We start from the raw sequence: 24331 nt of genomic DNA, 5'->3' as shown, positions 1-24331 counted from the left end.
TTACTTTGCAACTTATACATACAATTCTTCAATTATATATATATATATATATATATATATATATATATATATAAAAGACTGAACTCCAATAGCTGAAATAAATAATTATCAAGGGATTCTAATCCATAATACAGTAAATCTAACGTTTACCACACTTGATCAAGATCTAGCAAAATACAGAACTAATCAGTAATGGATAGCAGCAATTCCATCAGTTGTTCTTTGATATTGAAGATCCATTTCTAAGATACTGCAACTAATTAATTGGATTACAACACCCATACAAAAATATAGCAAAAGGTAATATAACAATACCCATATGCAAAAGTTAGTGAAATTAATAATCAAATCTCATAAGTTCAACATCTCAGGAAGAGTTAAACTGACAGTTGGTAAAATAAAAAACAAGTGTTTAAAAAAATTATTACCAGTAAATATTCAGAGTCTTCATTAATCTTTCCTTCCCATTCATAACTAAAAAAAAAGGGAAGAAAACAATATTATTATAAATATTTCACTAATAATTAAACATAAATATTATAAGAACTATCAAAATAATGTAACAAAGGTGAATTATAAAAAAACAATGGAATAAGTTAAAATCTATAGTTTGATTAAATCACAAGGTTAAGACAGGGCATAAGGTATTGTCCCCCTTACTGTTTCTACAATTATGTATAAGTGTTTAAATACGAGAAAGGTAGCCTGTGAAAAGATAAATGAAAAAGCTTGGCTTGAGAGAATAATAACAAGAAATACAGAGAAAACTGATTGTTTAGAACGATAGGATTCTACACATAAGTATTAAGTGTAGGAACACACAACCAAATGAAATAATATCCGCCATATGTTATTTTGTAAAGACATCCTGAGGGTGTAACACACAAGCATTGAGTGTCTATTATCAAGACTCCCAAATGTGTGAGGAGTACAGATCAAAAAGAAATGGAAGAAAGTGGCAGGTCCATTTCACAAACTTGAGAGATTCCAACACAGAAATTTTAAAACTATTAAAAGACCCTTTGGAATATAAGAAAAATATTATTGAATGAAGAGTGGGATGTAAAAATAAAAATTATGCATGCATTCAAACAACTAATACCTCAAGTTTAAAACATAATGTGGTAATCATATGATAATAGTTTACCATAAATGTTAAACCCTCATAAGTGTGATCCTATGAACTTGACAGACTATTTTAAAAGCATTCAAATTTCAATTAGGTGAATGATATTTTAATGGTTCAAGGAAATTAAAAGAGTTAAAGAAAAGTATAAGTACTTTCTCTTACTTGTATTTAAGACTATTATAACTGATCCACAAGCTCATATTTACAATAGCAGCCCAAACAAAATCAAATAAGTTATTATTATCTGTGAAGGAATAAGGGCAAAAAGAAATGGATTTGTTCAGCTAATGCAGTAACAGAATCAAGCAACCACAGCTAATACATATCATTAACAAAAATTTTATCTTTAATTTGGTCAAGAAATGAGCCTGTACATTCTCATACCTAATTGGATGAACTGTTTCAAAATCTCAAAAACTGAACTGTTTCAAGATCACAAAAAACTGAACTGTTTCAAAATCTTTAGAAAAATTTGAAGTCGTGAAATTAATTCAAATACGAGGGTGATTTTTTTCAGAGTCCGATCGGTCATGAAATTAAAACCACAGTGAAAATAAAATTTTTTTTAATTTGTAACAAGTACTTACATAGTTATGCTATTTATCTACATAGTCGCCACTTCAATTTAGACATTTGTCGTAGAGTGGTACCAACTTTCCAATACCCTCGTCATAGAACAGAGCCGCCTGTGTTTTCAGCCATGTTTCTACACCGGTCTGCAGCTCGATGTCTGTGCCAAAATGTTGTCCTCCTAGTCAGCATTTCATGTGAGCAAAGAGGTGAAAATCGGATGGAGCCAAGTCCGAGCTGTATGGTGGGTGATCAAACACTTCCTGACAAAAACGTCGCAGGAGCTTCTTTGTTACAGCTGCAGTGTGCGGCCGAGCATTTTCATGGAAAAAGACAATGCCTGATGACAACATTCCTCTCTGCTTATTCTGAATTGCCCTTTGTAAATGTTGAAGAGTCACGCAGTATGAGGCTGCAGTGATGGTCGTGCCGCGTTCCATGAATTCCACCAAGAGAACTCCATTCCGGTCCCAGAACACAGTAGCCATACACTTTCTGTTGGAGAAGGTTCGCTTGAACTTCTTTGGTTTACTGGGAGAATGAGAAAGCATCCACTGTTTGGATTGTTCTTTTGTTTCTTCAGTTTTGAAATGGACCCATGTCTCGTCCCCTGTGACAATTTTGTTCAAAAAATCTTCTCCTTCATTGTGGTAGCACTGGAGCAATGTTAGGAAGGCGTCCATTCTCATTGTTTTGTGATGGTCGGACAGCATCTTGGGAACCCATCTCGCACACAGTTTGCAGTACTGAAGTCTCTCACTCACAATGGTGTAGAGAGCTGACCTTGAAATTTCAGGAAACGAATCACTCAATTCAGAAATTGTGAACCGACGATTCTCGAATTGCCTCATCCACTCGCTCAACGAGATCATCGGTTGACACTCGCTTCCTTCCCTGACAGTCTGCATCATGAACATCTGTACATCCTGCTTTAAAGTTCCTGCACCGTTGTCACACTTTGCTGTCTGTCACTCATTGAGGTTTCACGTACACATTACTTATTCGTCGATGAATTTCAGCTGCATTACACCCCTCAGCCTGAAGAAATCGAATTTCAGCACTCACTTCACACTTGGCAGATGCTATTGTTGTAGACATGTTTACGTGCTAGCTGCGTGTTCAGAATTAAACGAAGTGATGCGGCATGATTGAAGACCATACTAGAGACACTGTGAAACACATATGCGCAAAGGTTCATCTGATTTTTTGTGGGTTTTTATTTCGCGACCGATCGGATCTTGAAAAAAAAAATAACCCTCTTAAGAAAGATTTGATTTAATAATAACTACTTCTTTGAAAATGTTCAAGGTATATGTAAAACCTAAGCTCAATTTATAACTATGACTTAAAGCAATATCAATTCCCAAGAAATCTGCTTTAGAACCAGTTCAGTAATTACATCATCTGTAGAAGACTTATTTCTCTTCGGGGACTGAATAATTTCCAAAATTTTAAGGTTCTGAGGACTGGAAATTCATGGATGCGGTAAGAAATCAATCATTCATGAAATCTTGGGATAAATTATAAATTTTCTGGTAATAAGTAACATAGAAAAGTGTTAACTACAGGGGGGGGGGGGGGGGCTGATATATTACTATATACATATACTATAACTATAATGCACATTCATAACTCACAGATGAAAGAAATCATTTTATTTGTTGCAAAAACCTACATTTTCATCAAAGAAGAATGCTTACAGTCTTTCCTTGATCCATCACCTCACTGTGTCCTTCAGTTCACCATCCATAGTAAAACGAATATCCTTAATATCCCTCTTTAATTGCTGAAAGAAGTGACAGTCATATGGCAAATCTGGCGAGTATGGAATATGTTCAAATTTCAACCTTGCAAGAGCCTTGGCATTAAACATATGTGAACATTATTGTGTTGCAATATAGTGAGCATTATTGTGAATTGTGAATTATAACATATCTATCTCCTAGTGCTTTAACATCTCTATGAATCACAGAATTTACAGTTGATCTGGCTTCTAGATAGTCAATCATATAAAAGTGTTTCAAATCCCAGAACAATGTCAAAAAAAACCTTTTTGCAGATTATGTTTCGAATTTTTTTGATTGTGGTAAACCATACTGCCAATATTCCACGCTCTGCCATTTTTCTTCTAGATTGTAATGAATTTTTGAATTGTCTTCAGTTACTTAAAAAATAATACTCCTTACTTCAGTAAGGAGTATTTTTCAGTTACTTCAATACTGAAAAATAAATCATCTCCTGCAACACAATAATATTCCAGAAGCTATTCATAACACTCCTTTCATTGTTTGTTATTTTCTGCTAGTCTGCATAGCACCCACTGCAAACAGATTTTTCAGTAGCCCAATTATGTAATAACATGTATTACTAGTTCTTTCAATATGCCTATCAGGGTAGTGATGTGACGGTTATCTGAATTGATTTATCTACCTCCTTTTAGTGCTTCTCATTATTGCAAGGTACACCCTAAATGTTTGCTTTATCAGCTTCTGATTCACAAAATTTAAATTCCCATATACTGTAGTCACAGTACTTCAATCAACAGCTTCATCGCCATACAAGACTATTAGACGACAATTAATGTCACTAGCATTTACTTTTACTCTAAAACAATGCTGACTCATAAAAAACGATAGGGCGTTGGACAAAAGCTTTTAGAATCTTAGTTTCAAAAAGGGGAATGAAACTATAAGATGAGAGCACCTACTTTGTGTGACTTTTTTCTTGTTACATTTTAATGTGCACTACTCCTATCCCTCTTATTGCCATTTTTATTTTCATCTGTTTTTTATTTTCATCTTGAATTATCATTCATCATTATAATGATTTGTGATTTCTATATTAATTCTTATCGCAATAAATTCTTCTATGAAACATTCATTTAAATTCACAAAAAAATACAAAACTAATACGTACAAGACAAAACTATGAAATGCAAGACAAATTAAGACAATTACTTAGTATACTTACACTGAAGTTATTTTTGGTATTATATTAACACAAGCAGCTAACTTTGCAGACACTACACCACTGAAAGAAAAATCAAGCATAAAAACATTATTATACAGTGAATAAGAAAAGTAAATTTATTCTCAAAAATCTTTTAAACAATAAAAAACCCAATGGCAGTCATAGTATTATAAAACCAGTGCTAATAAAACTTCAGAAGATTAACAAATTTTTCACAATAAACAGCATTTCATTGAAAATGTACTAACCTACAGAAAAAGGAATTAGGTTGTGAAATTCCAAAACTATATTTTAATGTATTCAATTGATCTTGGAATATAACCTCATAATAAGATATAATTAGATTTTGTCGTATAGACAATCAGAAGGCCTAATTATTTAAAAAAAGAACAGCTATACTGTAAAGCAAATAATGCATGTACTTTATGTACAGTACTGCATGTACAGCTAGCTATTTACTGTAAAGAAAATATGACATGAAGCATGTCATATTTCTGTTACACCAGAAACAATAAATTTAATTACTTTTTTCAGTCAAAAGTTTTTATAGCATGTTTTTTTTTTGTCTTCAGTCATTTGACTGGTTTGATGCAGCTCTCCAAGATTCCCTATCTAGTGCTAGTCGTTTCATTTCAGTATACCCTCTACATCCTACATCCCTAACAATTTGTTTTACATATTCCAGACGTGGCCTGCCTACACAATTTTTCCCTTCTACCTGTCCTTCCAATATTAAAGCGACTATTCCAGGATGCCTTAGTATGTGGCCTATAAGTCTGTCTCTTCTTTTAACTATATTTTTCCAAACGCTTCTTTCTTCATCTATTTGCCGCAATACCTCTTCATTTGTCACTTTATCCACTCATCTGATTTTTAACATTCTCCTATAGCACTGCATTTCAAAAGCTTCTAATCAAACATACACTTTCAAAAATATTTTCAAAAATAATTAATTTTTGATGTAAACAGATTATATTTCTTACTGAAGGCTCGTTTAGCTTGTGCTATTCGGCATTTTATATAGCTCCTGCTTCGTCCATCTTTAGTAATTCTACTTCCCAAATAACAAAATTCTTCTACCTCCATAATCTTTTCTCCTCCTATTTTCACATTCAGCGGTCAATCTTTGTTATTTCTACTACATTTCATTACTTTTGTTTTGTTCTTGTTTATTTTCACGCGATAGTTCTTGCGTAGGACTTCATCTATGCTGTTCATTGCTTCTTCTAAATCCTTTTTACTCTCGGCTAGAATTACTATATCATCAGCAAATCATAGCATCTTTATCTTTTCACCTTGTACTGTTACTCCGAATCTAAATTGTTCTTTAACATCATTAACTGCTAGTTCCATGTAAAGATTAAAAAGTAACGGAGATAGGGAACATCCTTGTCAGACTCCCTTTCTTATTACGGCTTCTTTCTTATGTTCTTCAATTGTTACTGTTGCTGTTTGGTTCCTGTACATGTTTATAGCATGTAAGAGTGAAATATGAAGCATGTCTTTGAAGCTACGTATCTCAGTGAGAAGTCAGAAAAAAATGACTTGAAGAATAGCTTTAAAGCTTCTTCTTTTTTTTTATTAAAAATTTTCTAAATTCTTCTGAATGTTTATATAAATGTCACAGTGATATCTTAGAAACTGCTTGACCAATCAAACTGATCTTTCAAACTGTTGCTTTTACTACCCACAGTGGTGTTTTAAATATCTAGGTCACAAAAGAATATTCAGATTTGGGTTTAACTTGTGATATTTTACTAATGGCTTGACAAATCAAGCTGAAATATTAACTGTAGCTTCTACTACCAAAAGTGGTATTAAATAACTAGGTCATAAATGAAAATTCAGGTTCAGGTTTAAATACTCAATTTAATTGAAAAAATTTATATAACCAAATAAAGAACAAAAAGATTTGTTCAAAATTTTTTTTTCTAATCTAAAAATTATAGAAATATAAATAAAGAGCAAGAACATTCTTCAACAATTTTCTTATTGTATCTAAAATATATTATAAATGATTAATTTTAATAATAAAAATTGTTAAAACAATTAAATTATTAACAATATTGAAACAACACAAAGTATTTCAATCAGTGAGAAATGGATGAATATTTCACATGGAAACTCAAAGAGTAAACGAGGAAAATTTTGATAAACCAAGAGAAATTTCTTTTTCATTGCTTATCATTATGAAGTTTTAATAGAATTTAAAATAGGTTATTTTAATTGTTAATTATTATTTTTTTAACTATTACTTTTGTGTATAAAGAATTAGAACCTTGATAATTTTAGACAAATAGATCATTCTCTAAAAATATTTCTTATTTTTTCTTGAATGAGGAATATAAAAATTGAGAATAATTTTTTATTATCATTAAATCTTTCAGATTTTTCCATTACAAGGACTTCCTGTTACTGAAAGTGAAAGCACCTCCTTTGGAATCCTTAGAATTCCAATAAATCACACAAACTGCATCATACTGTATATCATATAAATTGCATAGTGCAATTGCCACCACTAGTTACTTTTTTCACATTCATTTATCCCTTTTTTAATTAAGTAACTTTTTTTTATTTTACTTTTGTTTACTTTTTGTTTATTAAGTTCTTTTTTACTTGTTTGACATTAACTTCTTAAATGTATCTGAAGCATTTTTTATTTTAATGTTTTATTGTTTGCATGATTAATTTAGTTACGGTTTATCATCATCTGCCTGACAGCAGGTCCTTTGCTACCTCTGTCTCCATCCACTTCCACCCAAACCTTTTTCTACATTAACCTCTAACGATTATTACTTACTGCATGTTCATTTTAAATCTATGTATTCTGCCTCCCATAAGCTGGCAACATTTTTATGCAGCTAAAATTGAGCACAGATTTGTAACCAATGATACATCGTAACAGTTAAGTTCTGGGGCAGTAATGTCATTAGCTAAATAGATTCCAAAAGTACATCAGTGATAAAAAATTATTGCATTTTCACAATATACTTTACAACTACGAAAACAAAACTTCATCCGGCCAGTAACAATGATTAAATCTAGTATATTATGATACTATACCTTTTGATGTACAGTGAATAAAAAAAAGTCTGTTTCTAGTATGAACATATGTAAATGAATAAAAAAGCCAATATCATTGTAATCTTAGGCATAATAGCCCACAGACCACAATTCATTTAGATCCAATTCATTATTTTAAAAATGATATCAGCAGAAATAACTGAAAAATTTTAATTATGGTTCACACAAAAAGATAATGAACTAGTAATCAATCAGTTATAACAACTTCAGTTATTGTTACGTTTAGATGCCTTCTGATGAATATTATTGATAAAGTAACAGATTTAATAATTATTCCTGGAGGGATACTTCATAATTATGAGAACTGAACTTTCTTGTTATGATAACATTTAAAGATGTAATAAAGAAATAGTAAAATGTATTCCTGAGACCACGACATTTGAACAATCTATAAAGAAACAGTAGGAGGCTTCACCCAGAAGGAATCCCAACCCCTACTTTGGTTTTTTGTGCTACTTCCTAATTAAAAGCAGAGTCCTTGAACAGTTCCATAGACTAACAAGACCCCTGACTAGCTGAGCTTTCCTTATTGAAGAATATGCTGTCCCATTGGCTAACAAAAGATGCCACCAGCATTGTGCTTATATGGATTCGTGGTGGCTGATCTGATTCACAAATCTCTGGTCTCCTTGAGTGCGTCCAAAGATCTGTGAGCTGTGGTTTATTTTCATCTATTTTTGGGCTGTCTGGTTGTGTGTGTACCCTCCAACAGTGTCAGGGTTTTTGGATCTCAGCTGTTATCACAGTCAGCACTTATTTTAAGACTTGTCATCCACTTTTTTTGGAAGATGAAGGTGATGATTTATCAATGTGGACCTGCCTCATCGCGGCTGAAAGATGTCAACGATTCCTGGTCGTAAGTCTCTGTAACGAGCAAGAGAATACTCCCTAGTCCTGCTTGTGTTCTTTTCAGAATGAGGGCCGTAATCTGTGGTTTTCGAATCAATTCAGTAGCGGCCAAGAGGTACGAAGAGTGACAGGAGAATACTTAAGGTCTCCGGCTGCCAGTGCTCGCTGCAGGCAGTTATCACATTTGTGGGTTTGCCCATTCCAGAATGTAGAAGATAAACAGAGAGAGTTCTTGTAGGTCCATTCAGCGTAGGGAATCTTCAGCCACTAAAGGTTTCCAGAAAGTAGCTAAGACCTCGTTGAGATGCCACTGATCACATGCCCCGAGGGATATCCACATTGGTAAATTCACCCCGATAGTAGATTTAGATTTATGCCTTCCGAAGAAGACAACTGACACCTATAGCTACCATGTCACCCGCAGGAACTAAGCTAGAAACCTAACCGCGAAAGAAGACCCCGCGCCTAGTTCTAACAATTAAAGAGCCAACTTCGTGATGTTCCAGCCCCAGCACAGCCCAGGCGCTATGCTGAGGTTGTTCAGTAGAAATATGAAGCCAGCCAGGCCAAAAAAAACCTGAGGTTCTTTTTGTCAATAGCCAGAGAACGCATCTAAAACAAGTGTGGAGTTGAAAAAGGATTTCCAGGCTGCCCTTCATGACAGCCGGAAAGGCCTTTGCATTAGGGATATCAAAAAGACCAACAAGGATCTAGTGATTGTAGTGGACAACAAGGAGGCTGTCCAAGTCATCAAGAACTCGCTGGCGGTTAGGAAGCTTGAGGTCAAGGTTGACTCCAAGCATGGTTGTACGTCCCGCGTTACCATTTATGAGTGTAGATTGGTCTTCCAAGACTGGTAACCATGATGCTGCATGGTATCATGGTGTGTTCAAGGTAGGTGCTGGTCTCTTCCAGAAGTTCTCATCTAAGGGGAGAGTCTTTTTGGATTTCACATCCTGCCACGTCAAGGTACTCCTTGACGTGTTGCGATGCTTCAAATGTTGTTGCTTCGACCACAGGGCCAAATTTTGTAAGTATGCGACGGTCTGTGCACATTGTGGTGAAGAGGGCCACAAGCACGATGACTGTAGTCAGAAAAAAAGAGGCTCCAACTTGCATCAACTATAAAAGGTTGCGTAAGAGTCATAGGCACTCTGGGAATAGTGTGGTTGTTACAAGAGGACAGTTGAGATTTATTTCAACTCCCTTGATAGTTAGGTTTGGTCAGCTTAATTGACCAGGGTGCCTATGCAGTCCAAGTTCGATTAGGTGAACTTGCCGTAAACAGAGCTTCGATGTTGTTCTTCTACAACACCCGTACATGGTCAAGGGTGATCTCCCAGATTTTCCATGCTGGAAGAAGTTTTTGCTGCTGACAGCAAATCCGCCGTACTGTGCAGGAAGTCTATAGATAGTGTCTTCATACGCAGGCCTCTGACACGCATTACGTCTCTGTTAAGCTTGCCATGGATGGTTTGGACCTACTTGTCGTTAGTTTGTACTTTCAGTATAGGGATCTAACTGCACAACACTTGGAAAGATGGGATAGGATTGTTAGGTTGGTAGCAGGTCGTCCTATTCTTACAGGAGTTGATGTGAATGCCAAATTGCTTCTTTGGCACAGTGAGATCACGGATGAAGAATTAATCGAAGGTTTCATCGCACAGCATCATTTTGATGTTATTAATGTAGCCAACTAATTGTGTACCTTCATCAATGCAGTTGGTTTGTGAAGGGCCATCCATGGTACCAACATCGATGTTACCATTGATAAGGATATCCCTGGTAGGATTCTTAACTGGTAGGGTTAACTGGTAGGATGATTGCAAGAGCAATCATTGGATTGGTAGGTGAGCTGCGCGATGTCTTTAGGGGGAACGTTCCTGTTCAGCAGGGGTGCTTCCTGCACAGGCATGCTTTCAAACATTCTTGCAGTCAGGCTTCGAGTCTTTGCTCAAAGTCTGGATGAGGTCCCTTTAGATGACCTGGCAGAGAATTTTTCTTCTGCGGTAGTTAAGATCATTGAGCAGCTGATTCCCAGAAGCACGGGTTGAGAGAGACCCAACCATTCTGGTTGGTGGACTCGGGATTTGACCGCGATGAAGCGGACTGTAGGATGGCTCAGGAGAGCCGCAAAGCATAAGGGTGATTCTAATCGGCATGCAGTTCTGATTACAGATTATCGTCAGAGGAGAACCAAGTATTTTCATAAGGTTAGGACTTCTAAGCGTGATTCCTGGCACTCTTTTGTACAAGAGCAGGGAAACAAACACCCATGGGGTGTTATCTATAGAGTACTTAGTCATAAGCACAAAAAAGACATTCTTCTTCAGCTCTCTTGACCCAGGATGGATTTGTTATAGATAAAGATCGTGTCCTTTCTCTTCTGATGAACAATCTGCTTCCAGAAGATACTGAGGTTGGTGAGACCTCATATCATCAATGTGTACGCAGGGAAGTTGTTGGTTTTTGCTCAGAGAATTTGTCTTCTGAAATTACCGAGGTGGAAGTCCGCCAAGTAATTTGTAGCCTGGCTAGGAATAAAGCCCCCGGATATGATGGTACCACAGTGGAGCTCCTTGTTCACACACTGCCAGGTAATTCTTGGTCCTTTGACTAAGGTTTTTAATAGAATGCTTTTTGCTGGTATTTCCCAGCATGTTGGAAACGTGGTGTGTTGAAATTGCTCTTCAAATGTGGTGACAAGGATCCCACTGTAAGTTCTTCTTACCATCATCTGATGCTCTTGCCTGTAGTAGGTAAGGTTTTCAAGAAGGTCTTGTATCTCCGCATCAATAGTAGGTTAACTTTTAACCACATGCTAATGGACCACATGACCAGTATGGTTTCCATCCCGGCAAGGGCACGGAGGACGCAATTCTTAGGGTGATGCATTTGGCTTCATCCAGTGAGTGCAAATATGTACTTGGTGTTTTTTTGGATACATCCGGGACTTTCAATAACTTTTGGTGGCCTTCTGCCTTGCTTCAACTTCAGCAGTGTGGATGCAAGCTAGATGAGATTAGAACTCACTTGAGCTATTTCAGCGATAAAACCATTGTCCTTCATGATGGTGGTTCGAATGTAAGAAAGACCCTGTCTAAAGATTGTACACAGAGCAGTGTTCTAGGTCCACTCATCTGGGTTGTTGAGTTCGACTCTCTCATGCGACTGCGGATGCCCAGTGGCTGCTGCATCACGTGCCAAGATAGAGCTCAGAGCCACTCAGGCATATAAGGTTCTAAGGTTGTGGAGTCTTCACCATAAGATGGTTTTCAGTGCAGAGAAAGCCACTATGATGCTTCTTAAAGGTCGTCTAGCATCAACCCATCATCCGCGGGTTGTCATAGAGCCTTCCAATTAGGTATGTTACTGTTCAGAAGTATCTGGGGGTCATCCTTGATGAGAGGCATCAATTTAAGGAGCACCTTCAGTTTGTTGCGAAGAAGGGCATTGATGCCTTCTTTGGCGTCCGTAGAGTTATCCATATCGATTGGAGGTTGAATATCGTACCATGCATATTCTTTACAAAGGTGTCTGTGAGGCCATAATGTTGTACCTGTCTGGACTCATCGTTTACAATTCCAATGTTATAGGGATATTCTTTTGCAAGCCCAGCATCTTCTATTGTTAGCTGTTGTCGGTGGCTACAGAACTATCTCTCGAGAGAAAGTTTCTGTTATCACCGGCATTAAACCCCTTGATATTTAAGCTATGGAACGTAGCAAGTGGTACATCTCCAAGAAGGAAGGCCTTCTTACTTCTGGGCGTATGCAAGAAATTGAAGACCAAGATTTTGACTCTTACCTAGCAAGCTAGGTGAGACGATTCTTCTACTGGTCAGTACACTCATGGTATCTTTCCAAATGTTAAAGAGCTGCAAGCAATAGTTGGGTCTTCCTCAATCGGAACACAAGTCAATTCCTTTCAGGACATGGTGCCTTTAGGAATAATTTGGTTACGTTTGGTTTGGTTTGGTTGACTCCGGCTTTTCTCCGGAGTGTAGAGTCGATGATACTGTGGACCATGTCCTATATGTTTGTCCCTGGTACAAAGCTGAAAGTACCAGAGTTGTTAGGGAACTTGAGAGAGTGGACTCCTTCTTTGATCTGCAAGTCAACTCACAGACTCACAGAGAATGGACAATTGTGGCTGGCTTCCTTCGCTTCCTCACCCTGAGCAGGATGGCTGAAGGTGTATAGAGTAGCATGCCCGGTTGGCTAGGGACTGCCTGAGCAGTTGATTGGCCTAGGGTAGGTGTGCTGGCATCGAGCCACAGTTATATTAAATTTGTGGTGATTATTGTGACTGTTTAGCTGTCGGCAGAATGGCAACTGCACTGCTGAGGTAATGGATCCCATGCAGCCATGAGGTGTAGTGGCATCATGACGATGGTTGACATTAAGTAAATGTCATGCAGGACTCTGCGATGGAGCTGAGTGGGAGTAAGAGGTCTGTCCGCCTATTCCTGGTCGACCAGGCCGGAGTCCATAATGAAACCTAGTCAGGGTTATGAACTGAAATCGAGTTCACTAAGGGAACTAGGACTAAATTTTGTTGTTGTGAACAACACTTCTAATGGTATGTTTTTGTTAAATTGCCTCGTATTTTGAGTCATTTACTAGAAATTGGCTCAAATTAAAGGTAGAACTACACGCGGGTTCGTGCTTCCGTGAACTCGGTTAGCTAGTTCAGAGGGCAACGATGTAGGACATTTAAGATGTACAGACGAGGCCTACAGCAAAGGCAAAAGCTGAGTTTGAAAATCACTGATGTAAATGTTTACTGAGGCATTTACATTGGTGACATCCCAATGAGGCCTGGCTTATTACTATGAGTTAGAGGGTGAAAGACGACTCCCGTTAAAGTCCATCAGGGCTACGAACTTGCGGTGGTTGGGGGGGGGGGGGTGACTGGAACCATCACAACAAGACGGGTGCCTTCCCCTAGGGTTGGGATGATCTGAATCACACTTGTCCAAGGTAGAAGTAATAAAGGATAATGAAAATAGAAGAGGACGATTCAATCCACAAAGGAAGTGCCTCTGATCAGGATAGTGAATAAGGACGATAAAGATTATTTTCTGCAAATTCTGAAAATTCTATTTATTAACTCAAACTGATAATGAAAATAAGCATCATCACTCAATAGCATAACACAGTTCACTGGTAAGTGGCAGCTCTAAAATTTGTTGCCTATAACAATATGGTCTTTATGTCAGGAAATGCAGAAATTTTTAACTTATTCCAAAATAAATATTAGATAATCATTGTCTTGTGATGACAGAATTGCCATCTCTAAAAATACATGTCAATAATGAATGCACATTACTTACCACTCCATGCCATGAATACAAATGTAGGGAATGATATGCAATTGTAGGGTATTCTTTACATATATCTTGATCTACTAGCATTTTAACTACAGGAGTAGGGAATTTGGGAGTTACTTCTGACCAACCTTGTTTTATACACATGTAAATAATATAAATATCAAATATTAAAAAACAAAATTTGATTTGAAAATATACAAGAAAAATTTTTTTCTAATAAATACAATATAAAATATATTTTAATATGCACTAGAAACTGGGGACTTTGATCAAAATGTTCAGTATAATGAGCTCTTGAAACACAGTGATGAAAGATAGTAATAAATAAAAAGGGTAACATGGAGCGCAAAAGAGCATTATTATATTATTTGCAATCCTGTTGTTTTATGAATACCGAGTGGTTATGAATTGATATCAGTATTATCACCTTAAACTTACTTCTGAAAAAGCAATGAATATATAAACAAGACCTTTAAAATGATAAACTAATCTACTTGATGGGTGTTAAAATTAAAATTTATGTGTTATCCCCAAACACACATTTACAGTTGAACAATGAGGTCATTTTATTATATCATTATATTTTACATTGGTAAACATTTCCAATTTCATTTCATTTATACTATTTTATTTCCTCATTAATTATTCATATAATTTCCTCATTTCATTGGCAATAATCTCGTTTTCCTGTTTCAGTTTAAAAGTTACTTAACCTTAACGGAACATTTTGTACACAATTTTTTTCAATATTCCTCATTACTTTTGTAATTTCTTTTGGTCATACAAGATATGCAATTTAGTAATTTCAATTTAAACCTCTGAGGTAATACAAAATCTCTACTGAAGTCAAATTAAATCAATTTACTAATTTTCTGTAGAATCCAGAGAAAGTTGTTAAATTACTGTCACATTAACTTGACTAATTTTCAGTCAAAATAAAAAAAATTATTTAATTAATTAAATTACTTACTGCGCAATTTTTTTTGCAACTTCTTCATCTGGTACCGTAACATAGGCAGCAGAAAATGCACCTGCCTCGATCATCGATGATATAGTTCGTCTTGTAAATAAAGACAACAAACAAACACCCATAAACAAACTGAGTGAAACAGTCATAAATAAAATGACGTGTTTCTAACTGAAACAACAAAATTAAACTTAATAGATTAAATTTATCTTTCACAAGATATTTACAAGAAAGTAGGGCTACAAGTTGCTTAAGTACATGATATTAAATACATATAATAATCAACAAAATATTTATAGGATTTAACTTCCTAATTAACCTTAAATAATTAACAATTATTTAATTTAACCTGCTTTCTAAACTTAATCTGCAGGCCAGAATAGACTTTCTTTAAGCATATTCTTTCTGAAACTGAACTGGTCTATCTAATATACCTTGTAACAAACAATCTATTTGACTACAAAATAACCCAGCTTACTGAGACTTGTTTCTCACGTGGCAAGTAGATTCAGATAGCATATCATCAATTCTTCCTGCTTATTCTTATTTAAATTTTTCAGAACCCTATCAAATTCAAATCACAGTATAGTATTCTACTGATACCATCGATGTTTATTTCTTCTATAATACTTTGTCAGAAAATTTTTCATATTTGTTCAAAAGATAAACCACCTCTTACCTCTTTCTTTTCTTTGCAACAATGATTGTCCTCGCATCTCTGATATTAATACATTTTGTCTTTATTTCCCCAAAATCTTCTCTAATTTTTTATCTGTGCATCTACCTTTCCATTAATCACATTTTTCTCCACCTCATTAGATCTCTTAATCATCCGATCCTCCATTATTACTTTGCATTCCTATTATTTCATTTTTTTTACATTAATATATAATTTTCTACATTCACTATATTTTGAATTTCTATATTTAATGAGTTCATCCACCAGTTTCGGTACATTTCTAACTTCATGGCTTTTAACTTGCTTATGTTTTGAGTAACTTTACAAAGAAATGGTATTGAGAACTATCAACTTTTATAAAAGCGTGAAGTTTACTGTTTTGATAATTTTTTTTTTACTTAAGGGTGAGAAAATTTTTGTGGAGCACTAATTTTATCCCAAAATGTATCTTGAATGTAATTCTGTCAAAAATATTTTTCTGAACTTTAACTTTAAAAGGGTAACATAAACCTTCTGAAAAATGCAAAACTCATACACAGGAATACAAATTACGGTTACTACCTTTTTAAAACTCAATGTTAAAAGACTTTTAAGCACACTCCAGTAAGTACGCTCATAAAATGATTAATTAAAATGTTAAATCAATCAATATTCAAAACTAACGATATTATTGTCTTATATTTGTATGAGTTATTCCAATGAACCTACGAATTCTGGAATAAAAATAAGTATACATCTATTTTCATCCTGCTACAATTTAAAACACTTTGTAAACAAATCAAAATTATATTACTCTTAAGAACTTTAAATTTTAATTTAAGATGGTTTCGCAAAAATGAACAGAAATCTAATACGGGTCTGTGAAAATAATTATCTAAAAGGTAGTTACCGGAGGCTAAACAGGAAAAAGAGAGTATCGTTTCTCGTGACACTATCGGCATAAACGTATAACAATCACAGAGAACAAAAAGATTCCAACTTAAGTCATTTTCACGTTAACATCAATCGTTTAGTGCTGAAAAATATAATCAGAAAATTCAACACACAGTACATTCTAATGAAAAAATTTTCAATTCCGTAAATAAAAGTTAATTAAATTAATATTTTACCTTATAACAACAATAAACCAAGTTAGACAGTAATAGTAGAAAGATAAATTAAATCTCCAATTCCACGATTACAGCATTTGAAGACAGCAGTGAGAATTTCTACAGACCAGACCAAGCATAACCTGTACGATATAAATTGACTATTCTAACTGAATCAATGGAACCATTCTACTAACGTAACATACAGTATATACATATACATTTCAGTGATACACTTTTAATAAATTAAATTTTGCGATATACTTTTCATAAATTAATTATATAAATTGTAATACTGTACTTTTATATTAATACTAATTTGCTTTTGAATTATACTAGTTTGCAAGCATATCATTACAATTAATTAGTAGTATTTTATTTTTACAAGATAATGAATTCTTCTAAATTAAATAATTCCTTTTTTGCTAGAACATAGTTCTATGTCTGTTTTTCTCAAACTCTCGTGAATTTTCTAGGATTATTTTCACTATTATTTTTATTCAAAATTATATGAGGAATTACTTGACAACTCTCGACGTACAAAATAATTTTCAGATTTGGACTGTGAAGAATTGATGAGACATTAACTTGAATAGAATAAAGTGAAATACATTTATTTGACCTAAAATATATTTATTTTCCCTTTATTAGGAACAACTCGACTTAATAGTAGAGTTGTTCACTGTTTATTAACGGAATGTCAGATATTTAATGCTCTTCATCGTGGACCAGTAGTTGTTGGACCTTTTAGTTGGACCTTTTCGCTGTTGTTTAGTAGGAAAGTAAAAATTTTTGAAATTTTACACACATGCAAGTCTTTTTGATTTGTCATTTGTAACGTACCAAGGATAATAAATAAGCGTCAAAACTTTTGACTAGAACCGCTTGCATGATTGGAATAGTTACTCGCAGACCCCCTAAGCTGTATTACAACTTATGCCTTTGTATTAATCCTACGTCTTGATATGGCTTAGTACAGTAGTTAGTTATGGCTTGTTCTCTAATAATAAATTTTTCACTTCATGAGATTGAAGTATTAGCTTATTTAAACAGACCTTTATGAGGTCCGATTTCCTTAAGTAAATATAACTTGTTGATTTTCTTTTCAATTTTACGTATTACTCAGTATTTTCTTGGTAGAAATGTAATCGCTTTTTCTAAGGTTCTCAATTTTAAAGGGAAGTAAAGAGCTTGATTTATTGGTAAGACACCTAGGAAAAGTCTGAAGAAGTTGTCACCTTTGTTATCAACAGACGCATTAAAGTTGCTGTGGATTGCCTATATTGGTAAAGAACTAAGGGCGATATTAGCGTTGTAGAGGTGCATTTCAACATATAATTCTGCAATGACCTCCCAGCTCTCAAGTAGAGAAGATTGCATTTACGTCTACCGCGTGTTGTCCAATATTTCGAATTCACAATGCGTTAACATCTTGAATTTACAAAAGTAGACAAAAAAGTATAATTGTTATTAAACTGCAACTACGGTTGAAATAGAACATTGTCATTACCAAAACAATGACCAGAGAGCTAGGTCCACAGAGCTTCTACAATGTCAAGTTGAACAAACCTTTCTACCTCAGCTGCCTGCGGGACGTACAAAAATATCCAAAACTGTGGGGACCTGATACAAATGGTATCCTTTGTCATAACTATTCCATCAGCCAGACCTTTAGCAAGTGATATACTACTTGTATTCCCTCTATGAATCATGAGACCTTGCGATGGTGAGAGGGCTTGAGTGCTCAGTAATACACAGTAGCTGGACTGAAGGTGCAACTATATCAGAGAGGTATCTGTTGAGAGCCAAACTAAGGAATGATTCCTGAAAGAGGGCAGCAGCTCTTTCAGTAGTTGTTAAGGGAAAGCAATGGAAAACTACAGTTGGTTTTTTCCAAAAAAATGTTACTGTATTTTCATGTAAGGAAGATGGAGACACCTTCCCTGGGTAAAATATTTCTAAGGTAAACTATCCCCCGTTTGGATCTCCGGGTGGGGACTACTAAGAAAGGAGTCATCAGAAAATTAAAAAATAACCTTCTATGAGTTGGAACATGCAATGTTAGAAGTCTAAAAAAGGCTGGTAGGTTAGAAAATTTACAGAGGGAAATGGATAGATTAAATATAATGTCGTAAGAATTAGCAAGTTTTGGTGGGAAGAGGAAAATGACTTTTGGTTAGGTGATTTTAGAATAATCAATACAGCTTCAAATAAAGGACAGGTAGGAGTAGGTTTTGTAATGAACAAGAAGATAGGGAAGAGAGTAGAATATTTCAAAATGCATAGCGACAGAATCATTGCAATAGTGATAAAATCAAAACCTAAGACGACAATGATTGTTAACGTCTATATGCTTACAAGAGCCCATCATGAATGAGGTAGAGTGTGTGTACGAAGAAATTGATGAAGGAATAAAACACATAAAAGGGGATGAGAATTTAATAATAGTTGGAGATTGGAATGCAAGCACTGGAAAAGACAAGGAAGGAAATATTGTGGGTGAATATGGGCTGGGTAAAAGGAATGAAACAAGGGACCAACTCATTGAGTTTTGCACAAATAATAAGTTAGTAATTGCCAACACTCAGTTTAAAAATCATAATAGAAGAATATACACATGAAAAAGCTAGGTGATAGTGGAAGGTATCAGATAGATTATATCATAGTTAAACAAAGATTTAGAAATCAACTAATCAACTGCAAAGCTTACCCTGGAACAGACATTGATAGCAACTATAATTTAGTGATAATGAAATATAGATTGGGGATTAAAAACCTGAGGAAAAGGTATCAGCTGAATTGGCGGAATTTAGAGAAACATGAGGAAATGGAGGTAAAGAAGATTTTGAGGATGTCTTTGCAAGAGGTCTGAGTAAAATAATAAGGTAGAAAATATAGCAGAAGAATGGGAGAATGCTAAAAAGAAAATTCTTAAATCAGCAGAAGCAAACTTAGGCGGAATAAATAGAACTGGTACAAAATCTTGGATGTCAGAAGATATATTGCAGCTGATTGATGAATGCAGAAAATAAAAGGAACTATTGACAATTAAGAAATGCTATAAACAGGAACTGCAAACTAGTGGATTAAAGAGAAGTGTATTGAAGGGGAAAGAGAAATGATCATTGGTAAAATAGATGGAGTATACAAGAAAATTAAGGAAAATTTTATGGTACATAAATTAAAATCTAATAATGTATTAAACAAAGATGGTACACCGATTTATAATATGAATGAAAAGGTTGATATGTGGGTGGAATATATTAAAGAGTTATATAGAGGAAATGAAGTAGAAGATGGTTTATAGAGGAAGAAGAGGAAGTCGAAGAAGAAGGAACAATACTGAGATCAGAATTTAAGAGAACATTAAAAGATTTGAATGGCAGAAAGGCTCCTGGAATAGACAGAATACTACAGAATTACTGTGCAGTGCAGGTGAGGAAGCTATAGATAGATTATACAAACTGGTGTGTAATATTTACAAAAAAGGGGAAGTTCTGTCAGACTTCAAAAAGAGTGTTATAATCATGATACCAAAGAAAGCAGAAGCAAATGAATGTGAAGAATACAGAACAATTAGCTTAACTAGTCACGCATCAAAAATCTTAACTAGAAGGTAGTTATCTAACTAGAAGTCTGTACAGAAGAATTGAGAGGAGAGTGGAAGAAGTGTAGGAGAAGACCAATTTGGTTTCAGGAAAACTATAGGGACAAAGGAAGCAATTTTAGCACTCAGATATAGTGGAAGGAAGATTAAAGTAAAACAAACCAACATACTTGCATTTATAGACCTAGAAAAGGTATTCGATAATGTAGACTGAAATAAAATGTTCAGCATTTTAAAAAATTAGGTTTTAAGTACAGAGATAGAAGAACAAGTGCTAACATTTACAGGAACCATAATAATTTACAGTAATAATTGAAGAACATAAGAAAGAAGCCGTAGTAAAAAAGGGAGTTCGATGAGGATGTTCCTATCTCTGTTACTTTATAATCTGTACGTAGTACTAGCAGTTAATGGTTTTAAAGAACAATTTATATCTGGAATAACAGTACAAGGTGAAAAGATAAATATGCTAGATTTCCTGATGATATAGTAATTCTAGCTGAGAGTAAAAAAGATTTAGAAGAAACAATGAACAGCATGAATGAAGTCCCTTGCAAGAATTACCACATGAAAATAAACGAGAACAAAACAAAAGTAATGAAATGTAATAGAAATAATGTTGATTGACCACTGAATATAAAAATAGTAAGAGAAAAGATTACAGAGGTAGAAGAATTTTGTTATTTGTGAAGTAGAATTACTAAAGTTAGATGAAGCAGGAGCAATATAAATTGCCAAGTAGCACAGGCGAAATGAGCCTCTGGTCAGAAACATAATTTGTTTACATAAAAAATTAATTGAAATGTCAGGAAAACATTTTTGAAAGTATATATTTGGAGTATAGCTTTATGTAGAAGTGAACCTTGGGCGATTCGAGTACCTAAGAAGAAAAGATTAGAAGCTTTTGAAGTATGGTGCTGTAGGAGAATGTTAAAAACCAGATAATGTAGAGGTGTTGTGGCAAATTGATGAAGAAAGAAGCATTTGAATAAATATAGTTAAAAGAAGAGACAGACTTACACGCCACATATTAAGGCATCCTGGAATAGTTGCTTTAATATTGGAGGAACAGGTAGAAGGGAAAAATTGTGTAAGCAGGCAACATTTGGAAATGTAAAACAAATTGTTAGGAATGTAGGATGTAGGGGGTTTTCTGAAATGAAATGAATGACACTAGATACGGAATCTTTGAGAACTGCATCAAAAATAGTCGAGACTGAAAAAAAAAAACACTACTTGTGAACAGTAAAACTCTTTATCAGTCCAGCACTGATCAAGTCTTATCTCAGATGAAAGCATTGACAACTGGTTTGTTTTCTAGTAAAAATAAACCAGCTGAAACAAATATTGTGATATTAGTAAAATATTTGTAATTCCCGCACCAAGGCCTTCAGTACTGGGTTGGCTAACTTACCATACAAGGGGCATGTGAAATGTAATGCACACTGGAACTTAAGGAGAGAACAAAATACTGCACAAAATAAACAGTGCTGCCATTTTGTAGTTTCATTTCCCTACTCGTTTCAAAATTCATTGATCAACACAGTTTCATTCTCTATCAGTCACCATTATTATGGAGTCGAATACACTTGCTATTATAATGCATCTAAAATAACATGCAATGATTGAATTTTCAACAGCAAAGATAACTCTAGTAATAGTGATCACCTATGTTGAAGAAATTGTTGATTGAAGTATTATAAGCAGATGGGCAATAAAAATGTGAATATTTGAGGATGAACCTCAAGCAGTCAACAAGTTTCTGCACCTGAAGAGAAGCTCCAAAAGGAGTTGGGTGAGTTATAAACAACTTACCCACCTCCTTTTAAAGAAGATAGAAACCAACCTGGCTCACACCATTGGCTAAAATGACAGTCACATCACACAATAACACATCACCACTCACAAGCAAATTGAAACAATGAGTTAGACGCATTATTGCGACCCACCGGGTTGGTCTAGTGGTGAACGCGTCTTCTTCCCAAATCAGCTGATTTGGAAGTCAAGAGTTTCAGCGTTCAAGTCCTAGTAAAGCTAGCTATTTTTACATGGATTTGAATACTAGATCGTGGATACCGGTGTTCTTTGGTGGTTGGGTTGTAATTAACCACACATCTCAGGAATGGTCGAACTGAGAATGTACAAGACTACACTTCATTTATACTCATACATATCATCCTCTGAAGTATTATCTAAATGGTAGTTACCGGAGGCTAAACAGGAAAAAGAAAGACGCATTATTGCACATCTAGACTACTGTAAAACCTGTTTGCATGAGTGCCACAAAGCTCACAGAAAGTAAACAACAGTCTCTGAAATGATATTGTGATGAGAGTGATGATTTCCTTTTTAATGTTGTGATGGGTGATGGGTACCTTATCACGATCCAGAAGAAAAACAACAGAGCACAGAATACCAGCACTAAGATTTGCCACAATCAAAAACATAAAACCCAAACTTCTGAAAAAAATTCTCTTGACGGTATTCTGGGATTCTATACACGTGTAATGACTGACTACCTGGAAGCTGAGTTGAGTAAATTCTGTGTTTTACATGAAGATGTTACACCTCTTGTAGACCTTAGACCTCAGCAGAGATGTCAGACCTTAGTAGACATGTATCGAGTTCAATATTCTATGGAGCTGATAATTATGTAACATGATAATGCTTGGCCACATACATTGTATGCATCCACTGAGGCTGTTGTAAAGTTGAAATCCGAACCTATTTCACACCCGTCATACTCACCAGAATTGGTGCCCGGCAATTTTCACTTCTTTCCTCAATTAAAGACCAACAGTATTCTTAATTGATGGATTGAGAAAACAGATTCACTGATGGAAGAAATCTGTAGCTATAAATGGAAACACAGAAAAAAAAGGAAAATTTTACAAATGAATTTTTCTGCTGTATTTATTTTAATTGATCATCTTTTTTCATTTGCGAGATATGAGTAACCATGTGTTACATTGCAGTTACCTTTCATATACAGAATGTTGTAATTGATTTATGATAACAGTGAAAACTTAAGTTAAAATTCAAAATTCTTCCAAACAGATAATAAATCTCCTTTAAAGACTCCACCCAGTCCTGCAAGGATGTAAAAATTCAGTATCCAAAGGGTTTAATTTTTTGACAAATGAACTTCATACAATGTAACATTCAAAGTGGATGATACAAAATGTTAAATGATGTCAATATGTGGACCATAATGATCATCGTTCAATTAATTGTATGATAGTTTATGGATCAGATTTTTTATTTTATTATGTTAGTGTCAACTTGACTGGAAATGTGTGACAAGAGGTACTAAGAAAAGCCTATTAAATAAATAAATGGAAGCAAGGGGTTGACCAGTCCCAGATTCTTTTATCCCCTAAAAGAGTGGCTTCTTCTTTCTACAACAGATAATCTAGATGACCCTTTGGTTTGAAAATTTTAACAGAGCCCACAAGTCTGCAAGGTCAAAAATGCTTTACAGATTCTGTAAGGGAAATTCCTGTGTTTAATTATCTATGGATAAAGCTCCCCTTTGGGCGCCAGATTTCTAAATGCTTTACATTGTATAACAAATGAAGAAGGCGATAACTTAGAAATCAGCTCAATAAAAATGATCATGATATTGAAGTAATGGTTAATAAAGACCATTCCGACACTGCAGTTGTTGAAAAACTGAACCAGGGAATTAACTATTTTAGTTGAATGGGACAACTGTCACAAAGAATTCAAGTAATTAATATTTTGAGCGCCATGCATATCAATCTTGATACATTTTTAGTATGGCCCAAACACTGTTTGTATAACTGATACACAGTTAATGGTCTTGTTTTTTGCTCTTGTGTAGCCCTGATACGCATCCTACATGTTATTACTATGTTCAGTCTAACTCTAGTGGTCTCCTACTGTAACACTGCATTTTTGGCACTTAGATTTTTTCTCACCAGGTTGCAGCATAGCCTCACAAACATATCACTGACTAAATGGTGTTAAGAGACTGCTGTTGTAAAAGGTGTTTTATAAGTAGATATTGAATGACTTTAGTAGATTTTCTTGTAC

At 34.8% G+C, this 24331-nt stretch overlaps 1 protein-coding gene across 5 annotated transcripts in view; it reads right to left on the bottom strand.

The window, feature by feature from the left end:
• Window positions 1-24331, bottom strand: part of LOC142327992 (protein CutA homolog) — a 49074-nt gene that overhangs the window by 18955 nt on the left and 5788 nt on the right. The window contains exons 1-4 of one of the 5 annotated variants that reach the window (XR_012757138.1): window positions 16690-16913; window positions 14905-14994; window positions 4670-4729; window positions 429-474 (exon numbers count right to left, since the gene is read on the bottom strand). Coding sequence is in view for 1 of the 5 variants with exons in the window: in XM_075371420.1 (XP_075227535.1) it covers window positions 429-474; window positions 4670-4729; window positions 14905-15050 (252 nt within the window). In the remaining 4 variants the exon portion in view is untranslated. Of the gene's footprint in view, window positions 1-428; window positions 475-4669; window positions 4730-14904; window positions 15073-16469; window positions 16596-16689; window positions 16914-24331 lie in introns of those variants that run through there. The other 4 variants (XR_012757135.1, XR_012757136.1, XM_075371420.1 and 1 more) reach the window with 4 other exon arrangements.

This window comes from Lycorma delicatula, chromosome 7 (genome assembly GCF_047948215.1).
Source record: "Lycorma delicatula isolate Av1 chromosome 7, ASM4794821v1, whole genome shotgun sequence".
Lineage (NCBI taxonomy): Eukaryota > Metazoa > Arthropoda > Insecta > Hemiptera > Fulgoridae > Lycorma > Lycorma delicatula.
Note: the sequence above shows the minus strand (reverse complement) of the source record. Positions and strands in the feature narration are given on the sequence as shown.